Source organism: Euprymna scolopes, chromosome 19, assembly GCF_053919585.1.
Source record: "Euprymna scolopes isolate OS-2025 chromosome 19, ASM5391958v1, whole genome shotgun sequence".
Lineage (NCBI taxonomy): Eukaryota > Metazoa > Mollusca > Cephalopoda > Sepiida > Sepiolidae > Euprymna > Euprymna scolopes.
The window spans coordinates 149500638-149526776 of NC_136500.1; the positions used below are offsets into that span (position 1 = coordinate 149500638).

The 26139-nt window shown below is 35.4% G+C and overlaps 1 protein-coding gene across 1 annotated transcript in view; it reads right to left on the minus strand.

Moving 5' to 3' along the window:
* Positions 1-253: 253 nt before the first annotated feature.
* Positions 254-26139, minus strand: part of LOC145240058 (tubulin--tyrosine ligase-like protein 12) — a 64939-nt gene continuing 39053 nt past the window's right edge. The window contains exons 9-14 of the mRNA XM_080103679.1: positions 22407-22518; positions 16504-16655; positions 13874-13955; positions 13642-13710; positions 2380-2518; positions 254-472 (exon numbers count right to left, since the gene is read on the minus strand). Of these exons, the coding sequence (XP_079959805.1) occupies positions 324-472; positions 2380-2518; positions 13642-13710; positions 13874-13955; positions 16504-16655; positions 22407-22518 (703 nt within the window). The 3' untranslated portion in view covers positions 254-323. The remainder of the gene's footprint in view (positions 473-2379; positions 2519-13641; positions 13711-13873; positions 13956-16503; positions 16656-22406; positions 22519-26139) is intronic.

A 26139-nucleotide genomic window follows, 5' to 3' on the forward strand; every position in this document is an offset into this window, starting at 1 on the left:
AGTATATTTGTTTTTTTTAAGTCGGATTCTATTTAACCCATAGTTGGGACCTTAACAGGTACTACCACTCCGGGTCAGAGTGGACCTGGGAGCAATGGGAATTAAAAGGTGGCTCCTCACTCCCCAAAGCCCGCAAGGTGGGGCCTGACCATCGGATATAGTTTAAGATCATATCCAGGACCCGGAATGTTGGAGAAATAAAAAGTAAAACATTCGAAGCAAAAGAAAATTCGGAAAATATTTTGATAAAACAAAATAAAATTGTGAAAGATTTTTTTTAACGTTTTATTGAAAGATAAAAAAGGGAAAAGCTATTATGAAATTCAAATCTCTGTGATGGGCCGGTTTTCAATGTCATCGAGAAAGAGACAGCTGAGGACATCATTGGTAAATCTAGGATGGTAGAGACATGCCCGGTCGCAATCGGGACTGAAATTGATTTCACATAAAACTGGCTGCATTGATCGATGACCTGGAAAAAAAAAAAAAAAAAAATTCAAATTTATAAAACCACTAGCGAGGGGTACCTGGCATTGCCCGGGTATTTGGAGGTGTGTGTGGAAAAAAAAAAAAAAAAAAAGTAAGTATGAGGATCGAACCCGAACCGTTGAGGCAAAGTTGTAAATTGAAGTGTGAAAAAAAGAAAAACGTGCGACGTTAACCATTGCCCCACTGCAAGATGCTAACGGAAACACGTTTGAATTTATTTAATTACTTGGATTTGGCAGGTGCCCGTTTTAATGAGTTAATGAGGTCAAGTTTGACTGCGGGATAGTATTTCATTTACTGTGGAACGCTTTTTTTTATTTTTATTTTCCCAAGATGTTATAGGGAAAAGACTAACCCACATGCAGTGAGCGACAAATGTTGAATATTTATCTTCCCGAAATCGAGCAAATTAAATAGACAGGCGAGCTTCATTGTTAACTGTGAGATATTACGATTTATAAAAAAGTTTTAAAAAGTTGTGAACCAACCGACCGCTTCTCTGAAAAAAGCCTTTTATAGACATACAGAAAAAGCGAACACACATACATACATTTTCGCTTTTATATATATAGATGTCTATCTGTCTGTCTCCATATTTTCAAACTATCTCTTTCGAAACTTAAACATCGCAAAGCTAGGGGCCTCAAATGATTGGATTTTTTTATGGACTGTCTTGGGTCCTTAGACGGTTAAAATAGTTCTTAAGGGTCAAAAAGGGTCAAAATTGAAAACATTGTTCTACATTTTGTACATTCATCTTAGTTTATTTTTAATCAGTTCATATGCGTGTCACATTGCGTGTCACATCACCAGTTGAATGTTACAGTTTGGTTTTCGGTTCCAATTTCAGCTGATAGCATCCAGATACTTGTTTTTTTTTTACTTTTGAAACCATGACTCCATAATAATATATACGAAATCTGGATAAATTAAAACATCATATTTAAGCATATTTTATGCCCGGGCAAAGTTCAGTTGAAAGCATGCAGTGCAGCAAAATATGATTAAACAGTGATCTTTTTTTATGGAAATTGCTCCAGACAAGGCATAAAGCCACTTGATGTAAAGAGCTAAAAAAGAAAAATACTAACCAACAATAAGTTTGAGATGGATAGATTCCAACCCAGACAACAGCAATTCTTCCCCCTTTTCCAGAAAAATTGTTCATGGAATGTGAGGATTAAAGGAAGCAAGAGTTACGAAGATGCCAAAAGTAAACCCGAGGTCAAATTTCTACTTTCTCTCAGCCCCCCTCCCCAATAAGATAAAGTAAAGATCATGTAAAATATTTAAGTGAGTGAAAGAAAGAATAAGAGACACAGAGAAAGCCAGAGGTACGGACAGAGAAGGGAAAGGGGTAGAGACAGAGAGGGAGAGAGAGAGGGAGGGCAAGAAAGAGAAAGGAAGGGAGAGAGAGAGTTAAAGAGGGGGAGAGGTAGGCAGAGAGAGATGGAACGAGTGAAAATAGGTTTTCTTTTTTTTTTTTTTTTTACACAGTGGTCACCACTTATCAAGGCCCGGAAGCCACTCAGGGATAAGGGTTATTGCAAGTACATTACGTTAGTGTGGAGATTTGATGAAGTGTTTACTTAAGGGGAGGGCGGTTCATTTGGAATTTGTTTACGTTGGACTTGAAGGCATGCAAGTTGTAGTCAGGTGGGAAGCAGGCAGATGGAACAGAGTTACAAAGGCATGCACTTCTAAGAAAGAAGCTTTGTTCATGGAATCCACGTTTTGATTTAGGCACAGATAAAGAGTGGGGGAAATTTTTCACAGTGGATTCGGCTAGACAGGTGTTTTTCGTGAAAGATTGGTGAGGGGGGACCAGAGATTGGAGTTCAGACGAGCACCTGCCATGGAACGAGTGAAAATAGGTTGACATTTTGTTACCTTGTTCGTCTTTTGTCCATTTAAGCATCAGGTCAGCTGCATACATTGCGCGCGAATTTGGCGACGGGGGAATGCACCGCGGATAAGGCTTTGATGTGGCCGAGATGAACAGAGAACGGAACATGGCAAAAATCTTTTTCTGAAATTAAAAAAAAAAAATTGTATATCGATTGCGATTGATGAATTTTAATTCAATGATTATTTGTGTTTGCAGTCAACATTTTATGGAATTAACAGAAAAAGATGAAATCGAATCGCAAATCATTTTATTAGTTCAGGGTCATTCAGTTAAAATGGTGATGACTGAATATGTTCTTATATTGGGACTATGCCAGTAAGTAGCGATTAAGTTCACTAGTATAAGTTGTGACAAGCCTCACATTAGTACATGTCAGGGTTACGTGGTGGAAAAAGTAATATACCTAGCAGTAGGTGGCATCTTTGAGGACAAGGTTGAAGGTTAGCTCCCGATATAATATGCGGTAGAAATGCAGGTGTTGAACGATATGATAGAAACAACATCACGTGTTTAGAAAAGAGTTTCTAGTCAGCCTTGAACAGGGAGCGATACAAACAAAATGCGATCAACAATGTAGAGAAAATCTAAGCGAATCTTACCTAGAGATTTTGCCCGTCTGTATCTCTCAATTCCCATCGTTAAGAAAATTAAGTCAATAATTAGTCTAGGTAGTCTCATCCTCCATGAGCAAACTCTTCCTCTAAATAAAACCTTGAAAACTCAAATCTCCTTGTGTTTCATACACAAGTAGTTTATTTATCTCAAGTTAAACAGAAAGTCAGCAACCACGAGAGGATTATGGCCAGTGTTAGATTTTCTGGTTTGTCTCTTGTTAGAAGAGAAGCAAATAGGGTGCAAAAATAATGTAGTGAAAGTTGCCTTAAAATTCTGCCACCTGTTGGCTTTTTTTTTTTCACTTTCTTTTCCTCCTTCGCTTTACAGGTTCGAGCCTGGCTACTGCAGCTATTTTTTTTCCATTTTTTTTTTTAGGGCTTCATAGCTCATTACCCTTATTATAAAACCTCTCGACACCCAGGCAATGCTGGGTACCCCCGCTAGTTTTATATAAAAATGATGCTGTCGTTCTTTTATGTTTATATCATAATCTGCCTCTTGCTTTAGAAACAGAATATAATTTTGAGGCATTCTCAGTTTTGATTGGTTGGGCAATCACCCAGAGATGGTATCGCAGTTAAAAATACTGCCCCCCCCCCATCCATCACCACACTAGGTTGCCAGCAGGGAAGACATCCTGTCTGTAAAAACCTTGGCTCATTTAAGGAAATGACTTCCAATAAAACCTAACCAGAGATAAGTTTATAAGTCAATTTTTAAAAGCTGTCCAACATCAGCACGTAAAACTATCGCTGCTAAAACAAGTTGAAATCAAGGCATTTTTTTTTCTAGTACGACTTGATTTTATAAAAAGGATTAAACTTTCATGTTAAGCAATTCATATCCATGTTGTGTATTATATACCGGGACCTTATGCCAGTAGGTAGCGATTATGTCAACTAGTATGCATTTCGAGAATGTTACATTAACTGTATGTCAGGATAACCTGGCAACAAACGAAGATGAACCCAGTGCATCTAGTGAGTGAGGTGATTGGGATTCAAAGGTAAGCTACCTAGTCAAACCATCTAGACGCAAGCGTTGATTACATAAAAGAAAATAATGCATTTAAGAATTGGAACAGAATTTTGAGCAGTTTGTGGTGAGAAAACAACCAATCCAGACGTACTCACAATTGTAGAGATTTAAGTGAATCTCCTCGGGACTATTTCTGGATCGACCAATTCTTTAAGTAATTGTAGCATTTATTTTATAAGGAATTACTCTTGGTCTCTCCACCTATGAATGAACCTCTCTCTAATAAAGCCTTTAAAATGGCCAATAAGTCTCCTTCTGTCTCGATGCATGAATTTTATTTGTTTTCAGTTAACAGAAGATCAACGGCCACACATGCATGGGAAGTGAAGACTGCAAATTGCTTCGTGTTTTCATGATCACTCACCAGGAATAACGCACAAGTGCAGCGAGTATGCATCTGTTGTAAAATGCACGTGCATCTCATATACATTTCTTTGTTTAACATTTGTTTATAAAAATGCAACACGTTTACTTATAATGCATCAGCAATGCTAGGAACTGTCCAATTTTGTTCTACAATGATTCTTGAATGTTTTTAAATTTTTGAGATGAGGACTGATAATTTGTATCATTCTGACTACTGTTCCCATCTCGAGTGTTATTCCCACAATGGTTTGGCTCATGTAACCTCCGACCTTCTTTAGTTGTATCTTGACAATGGTTCTTAATGGTGAATAGTGGGAGGAATGTTCCCCCCCTAACAAATAATCAATGCTCTTCTAAAAAATTAGAAACGTTATATCAAATCCCTATGCACGAAAAATGCAAACAACTCGATGATCTTTTCATTTCATGAAAACATTTTCAATTTTAACGATTATGGTTCGTTAGAAAAAAAAAAAAAAAAAAAAAAAAAAAGAAAAAAAAAAATTCTTCCCACCATTAACTAAACAGAACAATTTATCAAGATACACCTGACAAAGGTCGGAGGTTACATCAAGTGAAACTTTGTGAGAATAACAATCCAGATGAGAACAATAGTCTTAATCCAATACAAGTTATCAATCCTCATCTAAAAAATTCAGAAACTTAGTTTATATTTATCAGAAATAAATTGGACTTTGTATTAAAATTCTGAATTTTTGAGATGAGGGCCGATCGTTATTACTTGTATTGGATCAAACTATTGTTCTCATCTTGAGTTATTTGTGCAACGTTTTGTAAAGCAAGGATTGTAGAATCGCTAACCACTCCTCTCCAGAGTCGGCATTGCTTGAATCTAGTGGCAAAGAGAAGTCCAAGATGACTGGAAACAATGTTGACTTAAACAGAAAGCACATACAGCACCTGGTATTCCGAAATGGTCACCCATTTTAGTACTGACTAGGCTCAATGTTGCATTACAAGCGTATGCTGTATTTTCATGGACATCAGCAATATTACATATCTTATGTGCTTCAACAGGTCATATCTTTTTTATTTATGGGTCAATTTTTAAAAGAATTACATTGATGGAAAGAGAATAAAATAAGCATTCCAATGATGTTAATTTATTTTTCTTTCATGCTGCAAGTTAAAAATGAAAAAAAAACGGTAAAAAATGACGACAACAAAAAGGGAAAAAGTTTTTTTCAATGCTTTCATTTTATACGTTACATTTGGATACATATGCGCGAGATTAAATTTGATTGGATATGGCTGAAATTTTACAGGCTATATAAACAAAGAAGTCCGTCTCTACTGGTGTTTGATTTATATTTTTACTACCACAGGAAGCAAAGTTACGACCGAGCAAAGTTGACCAAGAATATTTCAAAATATATAAGATAAATCAGTATATATCATCCATTTCATATAGATAATAGTTTCAGAATTATTTTCATGTATAATATGTAAATATTTGATAATTATTAATTGTGCAGAAATTTCTTAAAATGTTATCTTTTATAGAAATCAAATCTGCTGACAGAAAAACGGTTGCTAATCGTGTCATGCGCTAACAATTAAATAAAAAAGATATCGTAAAACTTGAATTTATTCTTTAACTCATTGTTAAGACCATTTTTTTGAATCTGTAAAACAAACCCGTTTTTTTTTTAACTGAGGATATCTAAATAATGATAATAATAATAATTAGGTGGTTCGATAAAGAATTTCATTGTGATGCATTTTGTAAATTTTTACCTTGTTTCCACCTTAATATTTTTCTTTGAAATGATTATCTTTTAAGGTTTTTGAGTATGTTGAAAACGAATATTCCGCAAATAAGTAGCTTTCCGGATATTAAGCAATGTCATTTCTTATGTTATTGCTGGTGGCCATCTTGATATGCGCGTTTGTGCATAGTTTCTCGAGGTTGCGTTTGAGCATATCAAGATGGCCACCAGCGATAACATAAGAAATGACATTGCTTAATATCCGGAAAACTACTTATTTGCAGAAAATTTAAATGCGATATTCGTTTTCAGCATACCATAAAACCTATAGAATTAATCATTTTAAATGTTAAGGTGGAACCAAGGTAAAAAATTACCGTTTTATTTGTTTATATAATTGAATTTTCAGTAAAACAGAATAGAAATGACAAAATTACCATCAACTGGTGAATATATAGTTGTTGCTTATCAGGATTCCTAGTATCCTGGTACTGTGAAAGTTACATCGAGGATTCATGTAGAGTACGATTTATGGTTGCATCTCAGAAAATAGGGTATATATCGGGCCAGATAGAGAAGATTTACAAATTTGAAAATTAGACCAGTCCCAAAATGCATAAGTTCTGGTTGACTATGGGAATTTCCATATTTTACAGAAATCCAAAATCTATATGAAAAATTTTCTTTGATTTATTTCTGAGATTAATCCTCATCTACTCAATTTTTTTTTTCTTTGAGGGGAGTAGTAAATACCGGCCATGAATACTCTTTAGGCACTCAATGGCTACAGCCAAGATTAAGCTCTCCTTTGGTGAGGAGGCAGGAAAATGCCTGCTCTCAATAAAGCTATATTTAAATACTACTATAATACTTAGTTTTGTTCATAAATAGACACCCACTGTATGATACCATGCTACAGTTTAAAAAAATTTAAATTTGTACATCTGAATTTATAATTCATGGCTTATGGTAAAGAGGTACATCAGATTTGACTGCATAATCAGAAAGAGCATACACTTTTACATAAGAGTACCAAGTTTCATGAGAATAGCTTGAAAAATAAATAAATGGTGGCGAAATTACCGAATTTCTTGAAATGTTGAGGTCCGTAATTTAGCCCACTTTTTCTAAAGAAAAATGTCCACGGAAAAGACTAAATTTTGGCACTTAAAATTCTCATAACTTTTGAACTACTGACGGTATTTGCATAATTCAAACGATTTTAAGCATCTTTTACATAGCTCTTTTCATGCAAGTTGATAAAATAACTGTGAGACTAACCGTAGCCCTCGGCGCAAGAGGGTCCGTGTGTGCCTGGCGTGTGGGGTGGTGGCTGATTCTGTGGTCGGGGCAGCGGAAGAAAGAGTTTCAAGATGGCGCCTGCCTGCTTTTATTAGAGACGGAATCTCGCAGGATCGCGCGAGATCTCGCGGGGATGCAAATTAGCTAGGCCATCTTGAGTAATAAAAATCGGTCCATTGGAGGTGCGAGGCAGTCGGGTTCTGACGTTCGTGGCGATCAGTACAGTGACCGTTGGGTTCCGTTTCTATTCGTGCAGTCAGCTGAGCTTTGTTAGTTGCCTTCGCGCCGTGGCTGTCATTGTTTGTTGGTTTGCTGTGTGTTGCCGTGGTTCTTCAGTGAAACGCTTCGTTGCCCACGACGAGTCTCACCGTCTCCTACACAAGATACTCTTACAAGCTATTTCGGCCTCCCCACTCCGAACTTGGTTTTCTTTTCTTCAATGGCGGATAGGTTCGATCTAAAGTTGATACCGGAATTCGACGGATCCGACCCGGTACTCAGCTGGGTTGAGAAGGTCGAGTTACATTGTCAGTTGTCCGGCGTGAAAAATGTCGAGCGCGTGATTCCTCTGTGGCTGACCGGCGGGGCCTTGGCTGTATATCAGCAACTCAGCGCTGAGGAGAAGTGTGACTACTCGAGTATCAAGGCGGCGTTGTACAGGGCGTTCGCCACTGACCCCGCCACTGCATGGGAGCAGTTTGAGACAAGGTCTATACGCTTGGGCGAAACTGTGGACGTGTATCTCGCCGAACTTAAGAAGCTGACGGTGTTGTTCGGCGGTCTTCCCGAGAGGGCCCTAGCCTACAAATTCCTGTCAGGACTCCCCGCTGGAGCAAAGCAGCTCCTGCGAGCAACCTCTACCATGTCTTCACTACCGCTGAGTGACCTAGTGGACAGAGCCAGGACAATAATGAAGGATGACTCGACGGTGCAGGAACCGGTAGTCGCCGTCGCACAGGCCCCACCAAGTGGCGAAGGACCGTCTCAGGGACCCAGCCCGCAAGGTGATGTCATCTGCTACAGATGCAACGGGCGGGGCCGCATGGCAAGAAATTGTAGAAGGCGGTCGACGGCTGTTCGCTGCTACTGCTGTAACAAGACTGGGCACATGGCCCGAGACTGTGCGGGAAACGGGGACGGGGACAAGGTGCCAGTGCCGACCTCTTCCCCGAACAGAAAATAAACAAGGCGCTCCCTGTCATTCAGGTCTGAGTTAATGACACGTTATGTTCAGCTCTCCTTGATTCCGTTTGCTCCCGCACCATAGTGTGTGCGGACTTCTGTCGGGCGTGGAAAAAGAAGAACGTCAGGATAACTACCATCACTGGAAAAATACGAATGTGTTGCGGCGTGGGTGTGGTACACATTCGCACAAGAACTGGGAACTCGGCCAACGTCGAAGCGCTGGTGACACGCGAAAAGCCGCTGAATTTCGACCTGTTGCTAGGCTACGATGCCATCAAAGCCCTGGGCGGCGTGCGCATAACGCGCGCTGGCGTTGTAGAGTTTCAGGATAGGCCCCCGGTGTGCGCAGCACTAAGAGTCGACCAGCCGGACTTCAGTGCGGAATTCGACAACCAACAGAAGGCGTGGACCGCCACTTGGAGGTCGTCAGAAGACAAGGAACCGGCCAAACTACAAAACAAAGTGGCAGAGTACCGTATGCCCGACCAGATAAGGCCTGCATACGAAAGCGAGCTCCGTGAATGGATTAAGAACGGTTGGCTGATTCCATACCCCTACGACAAACTTGGACCCCCCAAGGGCCTGATACCGCTGATGGCAGTTGCCCAACCTAACAAGTCAAAGGTGAGGCCGGTAATGGACTACCGTGAGTTGAATGCGCACGTTGATGCGTTCACAGCGGACGCCGACGTCTGTGCCAGCAAGCTGCGAGAGTGGCGCCGGCAGGGGTCCAATGTGTCCCTACTGGACTTGAGAAAAGCATACTTGCAGGTCCGGATCGGCGAGGCGATGTTGCCTTTCCAGACAGTGATGTTTTCCGGGAAGAGATACTGTCTTACGCGACTCAGATTTGGGCTAAACGTAGCACCCCAGATAATGAAGGCTATCGTCAATGCCGTGTTGTCACAAGAAGAATGGATCAGAAAGGGAACATCGGCGTATATTGACGATATATACGTGAACGAAGATATCGTGTCCTCTTCGCGCGTAAGATCCAAACTTGCCGAGTTTGGTCTAAACTGCAAGGACTCTGAGCGGCTTGAGGATGGTGCCCGCGTATTGGGCTTGAGCGTTCAAGAGGAGCGATGGATCCTGAAGTGGAGGCGTGGAACCGCAGTTCCCGACGTTTACACAAGACGTGCCGTGTTCTCCCTGTGCGGGAAACTTGTGGGGCACCTTCCAGTATGCGGATGGGTTCGTGCAGCGACAGGCGTCATAAAAAGGAGGGCAAATGCGGTCAGCAAAGGCTGGGACGATGAGATAACTGACGAACTATTGGTTCGAATGTTAAAGGAGACCGTCGCTAGTGTGAAAAAGAATGACCCCGCCACAGGGGACTGGTGCGTGCAGGGAGACAAACTGAGCGTGTGGGTGGACGCAAGTTCTCTAGCGATCGGTGTAGTTTTGGAGAAAGATGGGGCCGTAGTTGAGGATGCTTGCTGGCTGCGACCGGCGAATGATGCTGCCCATATCAACCTGGCAGAACTCGACGCTGTAATAAAGGGCATTAACCTGGCACTTCAATGGGAAGTGAAGAAACTGCGTGTGCACACTGACTCACTTTGCGTGCACCACTGGGTGTCGGACACACTCACGAGCAAGGCCAGGGCACGCACCAAGGCAGCCAGCGAAATGCTGATAAGACGGAGGCTCGAGACTGTGAAAAAACTGGTGATGGAGTACAACCTGTCTGTAGACGTAGTGCTCGTCACCTCGGACTACAACCTCGCCGACAAGCTCACTTGGGTACCACAGAGATGGTATGAGGCTATGAAGAAAGAAGCTAAGCCATTGCCTCTGTGTGCTGCCTCCGTCGAGGAGGACGAAATCAGGAAGATACATCACGACAGTGGGCACCCCGGAGTGCAACGGACCTACTACTTTGTGAAGTTGGCTAGACCATCAATACCAAAAAGCGCAGTAAGAGCAGTGGTCAGGGAGTGCCAAACGTGCCAGTCCATCGACCCCGCCCCAGCCAGATGGCGGAAAGGACAGCTGGGAGTGGACGCGACTTGGAGTCGGTTGGGTATGGATATAACCCACTACGGCAGCCAACACTTCCTCACGCTGATAGACTGCGGGCCAACGAGGTTTGCGATTTGGCGCCAATTGGCAAGGCAGGATTCCACCAGTGTCATCCACGAATTGGAATCCATATTCTACGAAAGGGGACCGCCTGAGGAGATCCTCACGGATAACGACACGGCGTTCTGCAGCAGGGAATTTAGGCATTTTATGGACAACTGGGGGATCCGCCTTCGACACCGATGCGCGTATGTGCCGAGCGGCAACGGCATAGCGGAGCGATTCCACCGAACCGTGAAGAGGATCGCGGCCAGGAAGAAGTGTACGATAGCGGAGGCGGTTTACAGATACAACACAACGCCTAAGGACACCGTGACTGGCGGCAGTGCGCCCGCTGATGCGATTCATCACTACCACGTGCGCGTCAAGGACGTTGAAGTGTGTCTACCCGACCAACGAGAACCCCAGGGGACGTACCAAGTGGGAGACACCGTCTGGGTGAAGCCACCCGGCGGCCGGTGCACCAGCAGTATTTGGAGGGGGCGGGTCACCGGCGTCATCAGTGAACAGGCCATACTAGTCGATGATACTCCGCGCCACGTAAGGGATGTCCCGCCCGCTCTAAGCGCTGACCAATCGGCAAGCAGTGGAAGTAGCGAGTCATCCGACGATGAGCGATGGATCCAACCTGTGCCCCATGGACCTGATGACTCAACTGCGAGCTCTAATGCTGATGCTTCCGATGCCACTTCTGAGAGCTCCGACGAGGAAGTCCCGGCAATACCCCTCCGCAGGAGTGCTCGAATCAAACGGCCACGTCCGCCGTGTCACGTATGTGATCTGGAGACCAGGGGGGAGTGTGAGACTAACCGTAGCCCTCGGCGCAAGAGGGTCCGTGTGTGCCTGGCGTGTGGGGTGGTGGCTGATCCTGTGGTCGGGGCAGCGGAAGAAAGAGTTTCAAGATGGCGCCTGCCTGCTTTTATTAGAGACGGAATCTCGCAGGATCGCGCGAGATCTCGCGGGGATGCAAATTAGCTAGGCCATCTTGAGTAATAAAAATCGGTCCATTGGAGGTGCAAGGCAGTCGGGTTCTGATGTTCGTGGCGATCAGTACAGTGACCGTTGGGTTCCGTTTCTATTCGTGCAGTCAGCTGAGCTTTGTTAGTTGCCTTCGCGCCGTGGCTGTCATTGTTTGTTGGTTTGCTGTGTGTTGCCGTGGTTCTTCAGTGAAACGCTTCGTCGCCCACGACGAGTCTCACCGTCTCCTACACAAGATACTCTTACAATAACAATTATTTAAAAAGAAAAAAAAAATCAACTTGTAATGCTAAGTTATAAAATGTATATGGCGATTAAGCTACACTGAATATTCCGCGTTTCATCCACTTTAGTACTCTTCAAACGCAGAATATTCAGTGTAGCTTAATCGCCATATATATTTTATAACTTACAAACTAGCTCTACCTACGTATTGAGCACTTTTGAAGTAAATACTTAAAGTTTATGCATAAATTTATACTTTCGTATATTAATTTTATGTGAGTAAATTAAGTAGTTATATATATATATATATGCATATATATATATACTAGCATGTGCTACTCAATGGTGCTTAACTTTAATGATCTACAGAAATCAGTGTGTCAATGGGATTATTATTATATTTAAGTACACTGAGAAAGAAAGAAATGTGCTTTGCAGTAGTGGTAGCTAGATGAGTTCTTGCTATAAAGGTTTTACACAAGACTGGAGCTCAGTCGAGCACCGAGGAGGGGGTATGCATTCAGAAAACAATTGTTGCTGGTAGTGATTAAAAAATAATTGTTTACATAGTTGTCTACTAATTTATTTATTATTATTCACCTCAAACAAGGCATATTACCACTTGGACATAAGAGGATACTATTTGGGACCATACATACAGGGAATACCATGTTGGAAGTTGAGCAGCAAAATATTTGCATTACATTTAAACTTCTGCATATTAATACAGTCAAGGAAGCAGGAAACAGGGAGAGAATTCCAAAGTCTAGCAGTCTGAGGTAGAAACCATTAGAGTAGAAGGCTTTTCAGTGAAGGGGTGGGATTTTGCTGCTTGTTGGGTTAGTCGACGGTATGTACGTTGAAGGGATACAACTGCTACAAGCTCATCAGAACACATTCCATTTAAATACTTGTAAAACAGGCACAGGGATGCAACATTGTGGCGATGGGACAGAGGTTGGAGCTTGGACGATAGTGTGAGACCTATTAGATTTGAGACTTTTTTCCTTTTTTTGGGACCCTGTCTAAAAGAAAAACTAATAGCAAATGCACCAGTCCAGATCTGAAAATACTCCATACATAGGTGAATGGTAGCTTTGTAGAGATATTGTTATCTTTCTATCAGTTGCTGAATATTGTGTATGAATGAATAGTTGGGAATTTTGTGGTGCCCAAAAAAGTAACACACGTAGAGTAAGGAAGAGACTTTTACTCTTAAATTTAACATATACAATGAAGTGCATTCCAAAAGTAATGCCACCTACCTTTTTTCCCACCCAAATGGATCCGAGAGGATTGCAAATTGCATTGTTATGATGACTAAACTTATGCATTCATGACCTGAAAGTTCCATCTCTGTTGCAGATATTGATGGTATGAGACTAAGAAAACAACTCCCTGCCATGGACGTGCATCAGAAGCAGAGATGTGTCATTAAATTGCTGGCAAAAGTGCATTAAGAATGGTGGTGACTATGTGGAAAAAAAAAATTTTTTGAAGCACAAAAGATCACTTGTCTTAATGGTACTACTTCTGTCTTCATAGTTCTTTAGGATTTTGAGTTAAAAAAGGATCGTGTTCTTGTTTCTAAAGTGAAAGGTAGCTATGGTATAAACATAGAAGTATATTAAAAAAAAAAAAAAAAAAAATGGACGCTTTACTTTTGGAATCACATCCATAATAGAAAGGAACGTTTTTAGGGTTTTTTTGTTTTTTTACCTCGGTCTCTTCCCAACCAAATTCCGGATATTGTTCATTAAACATTGGAATGAAGTCATCGTAATGGATCTAGAAAAAAAAAAAAAAAAGACAGAAAAATGCATATATTCAATTTTTTATGACTAATAAAAAGTGAAAAAAAATGTTCAAAAGTTCAAAAAGCAGAGAGAAAAAATAAAAGATAATGTTTTTTAGCAGGATGAGAAAAACAGTTAGTCATTAGGATATTTACCTGTCGTAGAGGAAAGTCACCGTCATAATTCATCACAGTAAAATGCTTCTCGTAGTCACTAAAGTTATCCAATGAATATGGCCTTGAAAAATTAAAAAATTACAAAACAAAATGAAATTTCATTTCGGTTTGAATAAAAAAATTAAACAGCAACTAAAGCTATACTCTGTAACATCAGATAAAAGTGGCCCAAACTAGTTGCTTGGACAGAAGTTACAAGCAGGTGTCACAGAGTTGCTCAGTTTAAGAAGAACAGGAGAAAGAAGGAAATTGGAGAAATGGGTAACCAGAAAACAAGGCCAAGCATGCACACACACACATATATATATGTATATATATATATATATATATATATATATATATAGGATTTTACCCTCAAGACATATACAACACAATCACGTTGACCAGTTCTTCTCAGATCACTGAAGTTAAGCAGTAATAAACCTGGCCAGTACCAGATGGGTGGTCATCTGGGAAAGCGAGGTGCTGCATGTACTACGCTGATTCATAAGAAATTTCCAGGTTGATATTTAGAGGCACATTAACTGGGAGACATGCACTCCTAGTCTTCGTTAAGACACGTATCTGGGTAGGTAAGTTTTTGTTTAATGGCACATCAACCCTATAGGTCATTTCATGCCATAAAAGGTGAAGAGAATATTCTTCATTTGAGACTTTGGCCAGTGGTTTGCTTTATTTTCAATTAAGTAACAAAAGTTTAATTTTTCTCAGGAAATCTAATATTTTGTAAGGCGTTTCTTTTTCAAATATTTTTTTAAGGTTTTGTTCTTTGAAATATTTTGTACGAATATTTTCATATTTTTTACATTTCATTAATATGTGTTTAATGGTTAGTGGTTGTTAGCAGATTCTGCATTGAGGGATACTTTCTGCTTTCAGAAGGTATTCATGTGTTAGTCTTGAATGACCAATTCGGATTCTGGTGAATATAGTGTCTACTTTTCGTATTGGTATTATGGTTCTCTCTTGCCCAACATTTGGGTTTATTTCTTTAAATTTGTTGTTTAGTTGTTTGTCCCATAGTTTTTGCCATTTCGTTTTTATGTAGTAGTTTATTTTATTTTTCCTATCCGTGTATGGGATTTTTCTGTTTGAAAGCATCAGCTTTGTTGCTTCTTTAGCTAGTTTGTCAGCTTCTGTATTTCCTCTTATGCCGACATGACTCGGTATCCATGCTAGTACTATTGTTTTATTATTCTTTATTTGGTGTTGGTATGTTTCTATAATTTCCAGGATGTACGGGTGGTTTATTTTCCCTCCTTTCAATGTGATTAAGCTGGACATGGAGTCACTGAAGATAAGGAATTTGTTTTCACTAGACTCCTGGACCAGTTCAAGAGCCATCTTAATAGCCTGTAACTCTGCGGTGTATATAGAGGCACCATCTGGTAATCGGATTTGCTTGTGTGCATTATGCATTTTTGCTGCTGCTCCTACTTTTCCAGTTATTTTTGAGCCATCTGTATAGATGGTTTTGTATGTGGAGTATTCATCCCTGAGTTCTAGGTTTGATTGCTACGTATCTAGGAGAAGGTAACTTGATATCGGCAGCAGGACGTTGGATGGCCATGAAGAAGGATAAATCTGCAGCAGATCAACAGTTCTATGGTATTAAGAGTTACATTATTCGAGTGCAGTGGATGATCTAAAGGCAGCAGATATGTGCAAACAGTAAGTCAGATGCCACTGTGCTGGGGAAGGTAATGGCAACCTATCTCATGTATTTTCTGCCAAGTTCAAAATCACGTGATGTCTTCAAAAAGGAATCAGACCAACAGTGGACTAAAGTTTATAGAGAACACTAACCATGATTTCATCTATGGCATGAACAGTGCCACAATACGAGAAGACCCTCAAGATATTTGGATTTCAGTTTCTTTTGGACTATATCATATGCATATATGCATTGAAATATCTCATATTTCTATTATTTTTAGATTATAATATTTTAACATTTCTTCACCGAGTCTGGACTTCTTAATATACCCTTTTAATCTGTTCCCCTCGGCATCTTATTAACTTTCAAACAAATGTTTTATTTCAAAACATTAGTTTTCAATTTATGTGCTAACCAGCAAACTTTATAGATTGGGTTACATTTCCAATGCAATCTCAAGCGCCTTTGCACTAAGATTAGTATATAGATCGGCTCTGTTCCTGCTTAGTTAAGGGCAGGGGAGTTCAGCATCAAAAATACACCACCCAGCTTTATCCCAAGAACTTCCAAAACCCACAGGGAAAATTGCCAAAAAATGGTACCAAGTCTGCTGAGTTCCTGTGATCGCACCTCTACGTTAATAGACAAAGAAGACGTGTTCAAGCTTGATAATAAGCAGAGCATACCTACTCCTTAAATAATTTACGTTTTCAGATTTATCTGCTAAGTTACTTTATAAAAGAAAAACCAAAAACATGAGAGGGAGGAGTAAAATAAAGAGAGAGTGCAAACTAGACGAAAGAGAAAGAGAGAAAAAGAGAGGGAGAAAAAAAGAGAGAGGGAGAAAGAAAGAGAGAGAGAGAGGAAGAGAAAAAGAGAGGAAGAGAAAATGTGATGAAAAAAATATGAATTGACTGAAATAAGAAAAAAAAAATTCTTTTTGTAAACTCACTTGTTTGCAAATCTCAACCAGAAAATCCGATAAACGTACAACTTGAGAGGTTTTGCGCTGGACAGCAATAAAATATAACGAATATCAAACTTGACATCTCCAACCTCATCAAAATGGATGAGGACAGGATTTTCAATATATTTGCAGGCAACCTGACAAAGAAAAAAGAAATACAAATAAACTGTGATCAAATGCGAAATTTAAAAAGAGAAAAGTTCTGCGACTAAAATTTAATTATTCAGCAATAAATAAATGAATTTAAACAAATGAATCATTTAAAATAAATTATTTAAAACAAATAAATTATTTAAAACAAATAAATTATTTAAAACAAACAAATTATTTAAAACAAACAAATTATTTAAAACAAACAAATTATTTAAAACAAACAAATTATTTAAAACAAATAAATTATTTAAAACAAATAAATTATTTAAAACAAATAAATTATTTAAAACAAATAAATTATTTAAAACAAACAAATTATTTAAAACAAACAAATTATTTAAAACAAATAAATTATTTAAAACAAATAAATTATTTAAAACAAAAATTATTTAAAACAAATAAATTATTTAAAACAAATAAATTATTTAAAACAAATAAATTATTTAAAACAAACAAATTATTTAAACAAATAAATTATTTAAACAAATGAATTATTTAAACAAATTATGAATTACAATTGAATGACAACCTAAAGAAACACAGTTACAAAGTGTCATTTTCTTTTCTTTTACACAATAAGAATGACCCGTTTCTCAACGGGGTTGTGACTTGCGATGAAAAGTGGGTGTTTTATGACAACCAGCGACACTCAGCTCAGTGGTTAGATGCCGACAAAGCTCCACAATATTTCCTAAAGTCAGAGTTGCATCAAAGAAGATCATGCTTAGTGGTCTGCGACTGGTCTCATCAATTACAGTTTTTGGAATGCAGGCAAAACCATTACGACAGGGAAGTACTCTAAACAAATGGATAAAATGTATCAGAAACTCCGACAACACCCAGCATTAGTCAACAGAAAAGGTACAATTCTCCTCCATGACAATGTCCAAGTGAACATGGCTAAACCGACACTGTAGACCTCTCACCTACCGGCTAACACTTTCTCAAGCATCTCGACAACTTTCTGCACGAGAAATTACTTCAAAACCTAAGCCTTCAGCGACTTCACCGCCAGAACGCAAGATTTTTACATTACTGGCATAAATACACGTGTTTTGCATTGGAAAAAGTGTGTTCATTCTGATGGTGCTTAATTCAATCAATAAATTTTTGGTTGAGCCGAGATATGTTCATTTGAACTTTCTTGTCTATACGTCTATAAAAGTGAGAATCTGTGCAGGTGATGACACTTCTCAACCTATATACCCAACAAATGTTTGATCCACAGACATGAAGTTTTGGTATATAGGGTATTCAGACATGTGTAAAACCTTTCAATCAATTTTCATCCTGAAAAACGGCTGCTAAGGAGTCAAAATTGAAAAACTGGTACTTGCGAGTCATTGGATTTTTATCTGTTTGTCAACTGTTTCATACAAATATCTAAAGTTAAATTGAAGTGAATTGATACGACCACTTCCAGCCTCCTCCTAATAAAATTTGATTCTCTTAAAAAAAAACCAAAAAAAAAAAAAACCTTTCATCATTACATAATTTTGGGAATACTGATGAGTATGTACATGATAACAATTGTTTCTGCATTTTTTTTTTTTTTAACTCTGTAATTCTAGCAAACATCAAAACAAATCGGGCCCCAAGATCACAGTGTAGTATCTGTTCTGATGCTAGACTTCACCTTTTCTGTCCTCAGTCAGTGGAGAAGAAATCCTTCATAACTAAGGCAATTTTTATTTTTTTTTCCCATATCAAAACCTAGCCTTATGGCTAACTCTGCCCTCGTGGGGAGGCAAGTAAATAAGCACCAAAACATCTTGTCCAGAATTCCTGTTAGAAAATAAAAATTTATGATCTACATAACGGTGGCGTAAACCAAAAATCACGTAAATTGATCAAATAGTTTTATTTTATAATGAAAATCATTTTTAAGTGATTGATGGGAATTAGCAGGCATTACAAGCTTGCAAGTTTGAATTATATTTAAGTTATCTCCCTTTGATCTCATTTTTTTTTTTAAAGATTGTTTCCAAAATGGCGGACAAGAAAGCCGCTCTTTTGCTACTCGTAAAATTTGATTTTCTTTTTTAAAGATAAAACTACTTTATCAATTTACATGATTTTTGGAATATGATATTTTTGTTTTGTCATAGATATGTACATCATACAGATTTTTGTTTAATTTTGTTTATTTTAATATAGGAGGAATTCTGGACAAGAATATGTTATATGAACTTCTACATCAAGCGACACTGAGTGCAAGCAAGATTTGTAATTTAAAAAAAAAAAATGGGTAAAAAAAAATGCGTAAAAAAAAAAATAAAATAAAAAAATAAAGGGAAAAAACATTTTACTTTCATATTTGTCTAATTTTGCATTTAATTTGTATAAATACATCTCTTCATAAGAATTGAATTCAATAAAATAGTTAAAGAATTTATTGGTTAAACACACATATAGACATACCTCTGTTTTATTTATATAAATAACAAGCTGCAGTTTAGGGCCATATTTTGTTTTGGATCATTAAAATATATTATTTTGTTTCGGATCATTAAAATATATTATTTTGTTTCGGATCATTAAAATATATTATTTTGTTTCGGATCATTAAAATATATTATTTTGTTTCGGATCATTAAAATATATTATTTTGTTTCGGATCATTAAAATATATTATTTTGTTTCGGATCATTAAAATATATTATTTTGTTTCGGATCATTAAAATATATTATTTTGTTTCGGATCATTAAAATATATTATTTTGTTTCGGATCATTAAAATATATTATTTTGTTTCGGATCATTAAAATATATTATTTTGTTTCGGATCATTAAAATATATTATTTTGTTTCGGATCATTAAAATATATTATTTTGTTTCGGATCATTAAAATATATTATTTTGTTTCGGATCATTAAAATATATTATTTTGTTTCGGATCATTAAAATATATTATTTTGTTTCGGATCATTAAAATATATTATTTTGTTTTGGATCATTAAAATATATTATTTTGTTTCGGATCATTAAAATATATTATTTTGTTTCGGATCATTAAAATATATTATTTTGTTTCGGATCATTAAAATATATTATTTTGTTTCGGATCATTAAAATATATTATTTTGTTTCGGATCATTAAAATATATTATTTTGTTTCGGATCATTAAAATATATTATTTTGTTTCGGATCATTAAAATATATTATTTTGTTTCGGATCATTAAAATATATTATTTTGTTTCGGATCATTAAAATATATTATTTTGTTTTGGATCATTAAAATATATTATTTTGTTTTGGATCATCAAAATATATTATTTTGTTTCGGATCATTAAAGTATATTATTTTGTTTCGGATCATTAAAATATATTATTTTGTTTCGGATCATTAAAATATATTATTTTGTTTTGGATCATTAAAGTATATTATTTTGTTTTGGATCATTAAAATATATTATTTTGTTTCGGATCATTAAAATATATTATTTTGTTTTGTATCATTAAAATATATTATTTTGTTTTGGATCATTAAAATATATTTTGTTTTGTATCATTAAAATATATTTTGTTTTGTATCATTAAAATATATTTTGTTTTGTATCATTAAAATATATTATTTTGTTTTGTATCATTAAAATATATTTTGTTTTGTATCATTAAAATATATTTTGTTTTGTATCATTAAAATATATTATTTTGTTTTGTATCATTAAAATATATTATTTTGTTTTGTATCATTAAAATATATTATTTTGTTTTGTATCATTAAAATATATTATTTTGTTTTGTATCATTAAAATATATTATTTTGTTTTGTATCATTAAAATATATTATTTTGTTTTGTATCATTAAAATATATTATTTTGTTTTGTATCATTAAAATATATTATTTTGTTTTGTATCATTAAAATATTATTTTGTTTTGTATCATTAAAATATATTATTTTGTTTTGTATCATTAAAATATATTATTTTGTTTTGTATCATTAAAATATATTATTTTGTTTTGTATCATTAAAATATATTATTTTGTTTTGTATCATTAAAATATATTATTTTGTTTTGTATCATTAAAATATATTATTTTGTTTTGTATCATTAAAATATATTATTTTGTTTTGTATCATTAAAATATATTATTTTGTTTTGTATCATTAAAATATATTATTTTGTTTTGTATCATTAAAATATATTATTTTGTTTTGTATCATTAAAATATATTATTTTGTTTTGTATCATTAAAATATATTATTTTGTTTTGTATCATTAAAATATATTATTTTGTTTTGTATCATTAAAATATATTATTTTGTTTTGTATCATTAAAATATATTATTTTGTTTTGTATCATTAAAATATATTTTGTTTTGTATCATTAAAATATATTATTTTGTTTTGTATCATTAAAATATATTATTTTGTTTTGTATCATTAAAATATATTATTTTGTTTTGTATCATTAAAATATATTATTTTGTTTTGTATCATTAAAATATATTATTTTGTTTTGTATCATTAAAATATATTATTTTGTTTTGTATCATTAAAATATATTATTTTGTTTTGTATCATTAAAATATATTATTTTGTTTTGTATCATTAAAATATATTATTTTGTTTTGTATCATTAAAATATATTATTTTGTTTTGTATCATTAAAATATATTATTTTGTTTTGTATCATTAAAATATATTATTTTAAAAAATATAATACACGCAGATTTCATGTAAAATATTATCCCATTTTTTTTTTTTTTTAACTCTGTAACTCCAGAGAGTGGTACTATTGTGATTGCAAGAGTTAAAACTGGATGGAATAAGTTCAAAGAACTTTTGCGGATACCAACCAACAAAGCATTAAGGCCGTCGTCCAAAGGAAGAGTCTATGAGGCATGCAGACGCAACATGATGATATATGGACATAAAAGCTGATGCTGAAAGTATTTTTAGTGACACAAGAAACTTTCTGGCACAAAATAAGGATTTTGTTTCTACAAATCAAACTTAGAACCATCTTAGCCATGACTATGATACAATGTGACTGGTTGAATAAAGTTTAGTTGGATTTTATCATCATCATCATCATCATCATCCTATTCATTAACAAATTTTTGGGGGCACTTAGTAAGATTAAAGTATCATTAAAATATATTATTTTGTTTTGTATCATTAAAATATATTTTGTTTTGTATCATTAAAATATATTATTTTGTTTTGTATCATTAAAATATATTATTTTGTTTTGGATCATTAAAATATATTATTTTGTTTTGGATCATTAAAATATATTTTGTTTTGTTTTGGATCATTAAAATATATTTTGTTTTGTTTTGGATCATTAAAATATATTTTGTTTTGTTTTGGATCATTAAAATATATTTTGTTTTGTATCATTAAAATATATTTTGTTTTGTATCATTAAAATATACTTTGTTTTGTATCATTAAAATATATTTTGTTTTGTATCATTAAAATATATTTTGTTTTGTATCATTAAAATATATTATTTTGTTTTGTATCATTAAAATATATTATTTTGTTTTGTATCATTAAAATATATTATTTTGTTTTGTATCATTAAAATATATTATTTTGTTTTGTATCATTAAAATATATTATTTTGTTTTGTATCATTAAAATATATTATATATTACTGGTTGAATAAAGTTTAGTTGGATTTCTTCTTCTTCATCATCGTCATCGTCATCATCATCATCATCCTATTCATTAACAAATTTTTGGGGGCACTTAGTAAGATTGAAATGTCATTTACCTTCGGTCCAGATTCTCGAAGTCGTATTATATACGACAACTGATCCGTAATGTGCGTGTCCATAGCGCGAGCCAAGTTCCAAGGTTTGCAGATCCACAAATTATTCAGATTTCTAAAAGAAAAAAATTTGTTTAACAAAAATGAAAACGTGTTTGTTAAAAAGTTTGCTTTTAAGATAAGGCCCTTAAAAAAAAAAAAAAAAAGAAAAAGTTGCAAGTTAACAATGCAAGCTAAATAAAAAAAAAAAAGTTAACAATGCAAGCTAAATAAAAAAAAAAGTTAACAATGCAAGCTAAATAAAAAAAAAAAAAAAAGTTAACAATGCAAGCTAAATAAAAAATTAAAAAAAAAAAAAAATCTTAAGCTCTTTTTGATGCATGTATCCATCACAGTAATTTGAAGGGGAGGGGGGGGTAATCTAATTATCTTGAAGATCCACCTTTGATGAAAATGATTGATTGTTACAGACTAAGAACCCAATATCGGTAGCGATTAAATTACCTAGTGTAAATTTTGACAAGGCTCACATCTAGTGCATGTCAGGATGACCTTTAATCTGCAAACAAAATTGCTCTCAGGGACAGATTAGTAAAGTTGAGGCCCGGGGCAGAGGTTAAATGTCATAGACAAAACAGGAGAAAATAAAATAAGGTTTTCAGATTAATTATCTCCGTGAAGTTATGTGAACAAGACACAGCTTATGATATAGAAAATTGATAATCTCAGCAAATTTTACTTCGATGTTTGTCTGGGTCACTCATTTCATTAAGTTTCGCAAATTTAAGTAAAAAACGAGACATGATTACAGCAGTGTCTGTCTCTCTCTCCAAATAAAAACTTGAAGAAAACTCTCTAAATACATATATTATCCGTTTATTGGATTTCCCCATGTTAAATCTCAATAAAAATGCATCTAACAAATAGATATTTGATTCTAACTAGTTAATTTTTTCCTTTTTAGGTATAATCTAATGCATAACATTTTGTTTTTTTAATCTTATTCGCCCCAAACAAGGCACAGTGCCATTTGGACGTTAGGGGTTAGTATTCAGAACATATTTCCCGAAAATAATTATTGCAGCAAGGAAAATTGTTACAATGGAGACAATTTTAAATAATGACCAAACCAGATCGAAATTGTTTGTTAGTTCTGTAAGGCAATGTTCTAGTGGAGGTGTCATATATAAAACATCTGTTTCAAATTAGATTCGGAAGTAGTAAGGCTAACAAAACTGTCATAAGAATGTACAGTTTGCTTTAACTAGAGATAGAAAAATATTAAAAAAATGTGTGAGGCAATAAGCCTCCAAGAGTGCTCACTGCATCCTTCAAGCGGAAGTTTGGATGATGCTCTCCCATTACATGTTGGGGCTCTACACCAGTAAACAGTGATTAACTTAGTGTGAATTTTGGTGAGGGTCACATTAGTACATGTCAGAGTAACTCGGTGCAAATAGAAATGTATGCAGAGATAAGTGACATGATTTAAGCAGAGGCCAAAGGTCAACTCCATAGAAAAAAACGCGTTGGAAATGTCACATGATATGATAACAGAGATAACATCACGGGTTCGAGAATAGAACAGAGTTTGGGGAAGTCTTTCATTGGAGGTTAAGCGAATGGGATGTGCAAAATGATGTAAATGGTCCAAGATGAAGCTTACTGATGCCTCTGCCCATCTGTGTCTCTCAATTCCCAAGTTAGAAAAATCATAAGAAATTAGTTTTAGTTAGGTAGTCTCTCGTTCAACGAGTAAAGTCTCTCTCTAAATAAAACCTTTGAAAACTCAACAAGTGCTCGGCACGCCCTATCCAGCCTTGACAGAGTTCAAAACCTGGTAGGTGATGCTCTTTTCTCTTCCCTGCAACATCTTTCATACAGAAGAGACATTGCAAGCTTTGGCTCTACGCTATCATTATTTTCATGGCAAATGCTCGACTGAACTCCAATCTATGATCCTTCTTTGCCAAACTTTCACAAAAAAACACTCGACTAGTTACAACCACTATATATGATTTCCTCCACTCACTATCTGTCCCTAAATCTAAACACAGATTCCATGAACAAAACTTTGTTCATAGAAATGTATGCTTGTGGAACACTGTTCCGCTAGGTGTATCAGAATTTGGGGGGAATTTTTGACACATCCAACACAAAACTGTGAAAAAAAAAAAAAAAAAAAAAAAAAAAAAAAAAAAAAATCGAAAATAAGTCGCTCGGTCAATGTGTAAATGGTCAAAATCCATAAATGAAAAATATACACTTTTCAAGTATGGTAGCACAATAATGACTTCTTCTGAAATATGTGAAAAATGCACAAGGGAGATTAGGCTTCATTGAAACGGGTTTTTTCCCCCCTTTCCATACTTCCGTACATATCAAAATGAGAATTCTTTTTACATACGGGTATTTTAATGACTGATAAACAAACGTCGGAGACACGGTACGTGGTTGAAAAATCCTTTCATTTAAAAAACACATGGAATATAATATATAAATATAATTAAATTCTCATACCGGAACATTAGAAGCAATCAAATATTAATAATTTGAAAGAAGTGATTTTTTTCACAGTTAGATATATATATATTACATCCACACGAGTTATGTTTTGTTTTTCATGAACTTTTTTTTTTTTTTAATAAAACAGAGGAAAAAAAAAAAAAATTGTATATTTTTTTCGGTGAAACCTTTTATGATATTAAATTTTGGTCTTTCCTCATTTTATTGAAATAAAAATTTATGGTTTGAAATTACATTTTCATATTGTTAGAAATTTGTATACATGGAGAGTCTATTTAATGAAAAGTTTTCAATGGCGACTTGTCCAAAAATTCTGATACACCTACTGTTCCGTGGGTCTGCTTCCCAGTTTAATACAACATACTAGCCTTCAAATCCAATGTAAACAAGTTCTTGTTGAGCCGTTCCCATAAATAATCAAATTCTCTCCAATTTACACCAACAAAATATGCAAGTACCTCCATTGGAAGATCTGTGGAGAGATGCAACTTGACAAATCGCTGAACATCTGGGAACATAAGCCACCACCAATAACATCAAACGGAAATATGACCGTGTTCTATGACAAAGACATACAGGCAGGCAGATACATAAAAGACAAAGCCATCAAACCAGATATTGTTATATGGAACAAGCCTGAAAGAACTGCACTCATTGTCGATGTCACAGTCCCAAATGATTTCGGCCTTAACAAAGCTGAACGGGAAAAGATAACAAAATATCAGGACCTAAAAAATGATCTAAAAACGACATGGTCTCTGAAAGAAATAAACATAATACCGGTTATGATCGGAGCAACTGGCTTAATGAAAAAGAATCTTCATAAATACTTAGAAGCAATCCGTGGAAGACCAAGCTGTAACGAAATACAGATAGCAGCTATAAAGGGAACAGTATCTAATCTGAAAAGAGCCCTCGGATATAAATCTAAATCATAACAGTGTTAGCTCCAGGAGGGAGCCCCTTGATCTCTGAAAACTTACTGAAGTAAAAAAAAAGTATAATCCAATGCATATAATTTAGTCTAATTCTCCAATTTAGACCTAAATAGCAATGCTGTTGACACGATGACATTTGATTCTGTCTAACCAATTCCTTCCTTTTTATAACCGCAGCATGTTCTTTATCAAGTTTTTTAAATTCAAGGTGTGGTTATTGAGAAAAGTGCAAACAAACAGATGAACAGATAAAATTAGGAGCAAATTACTAG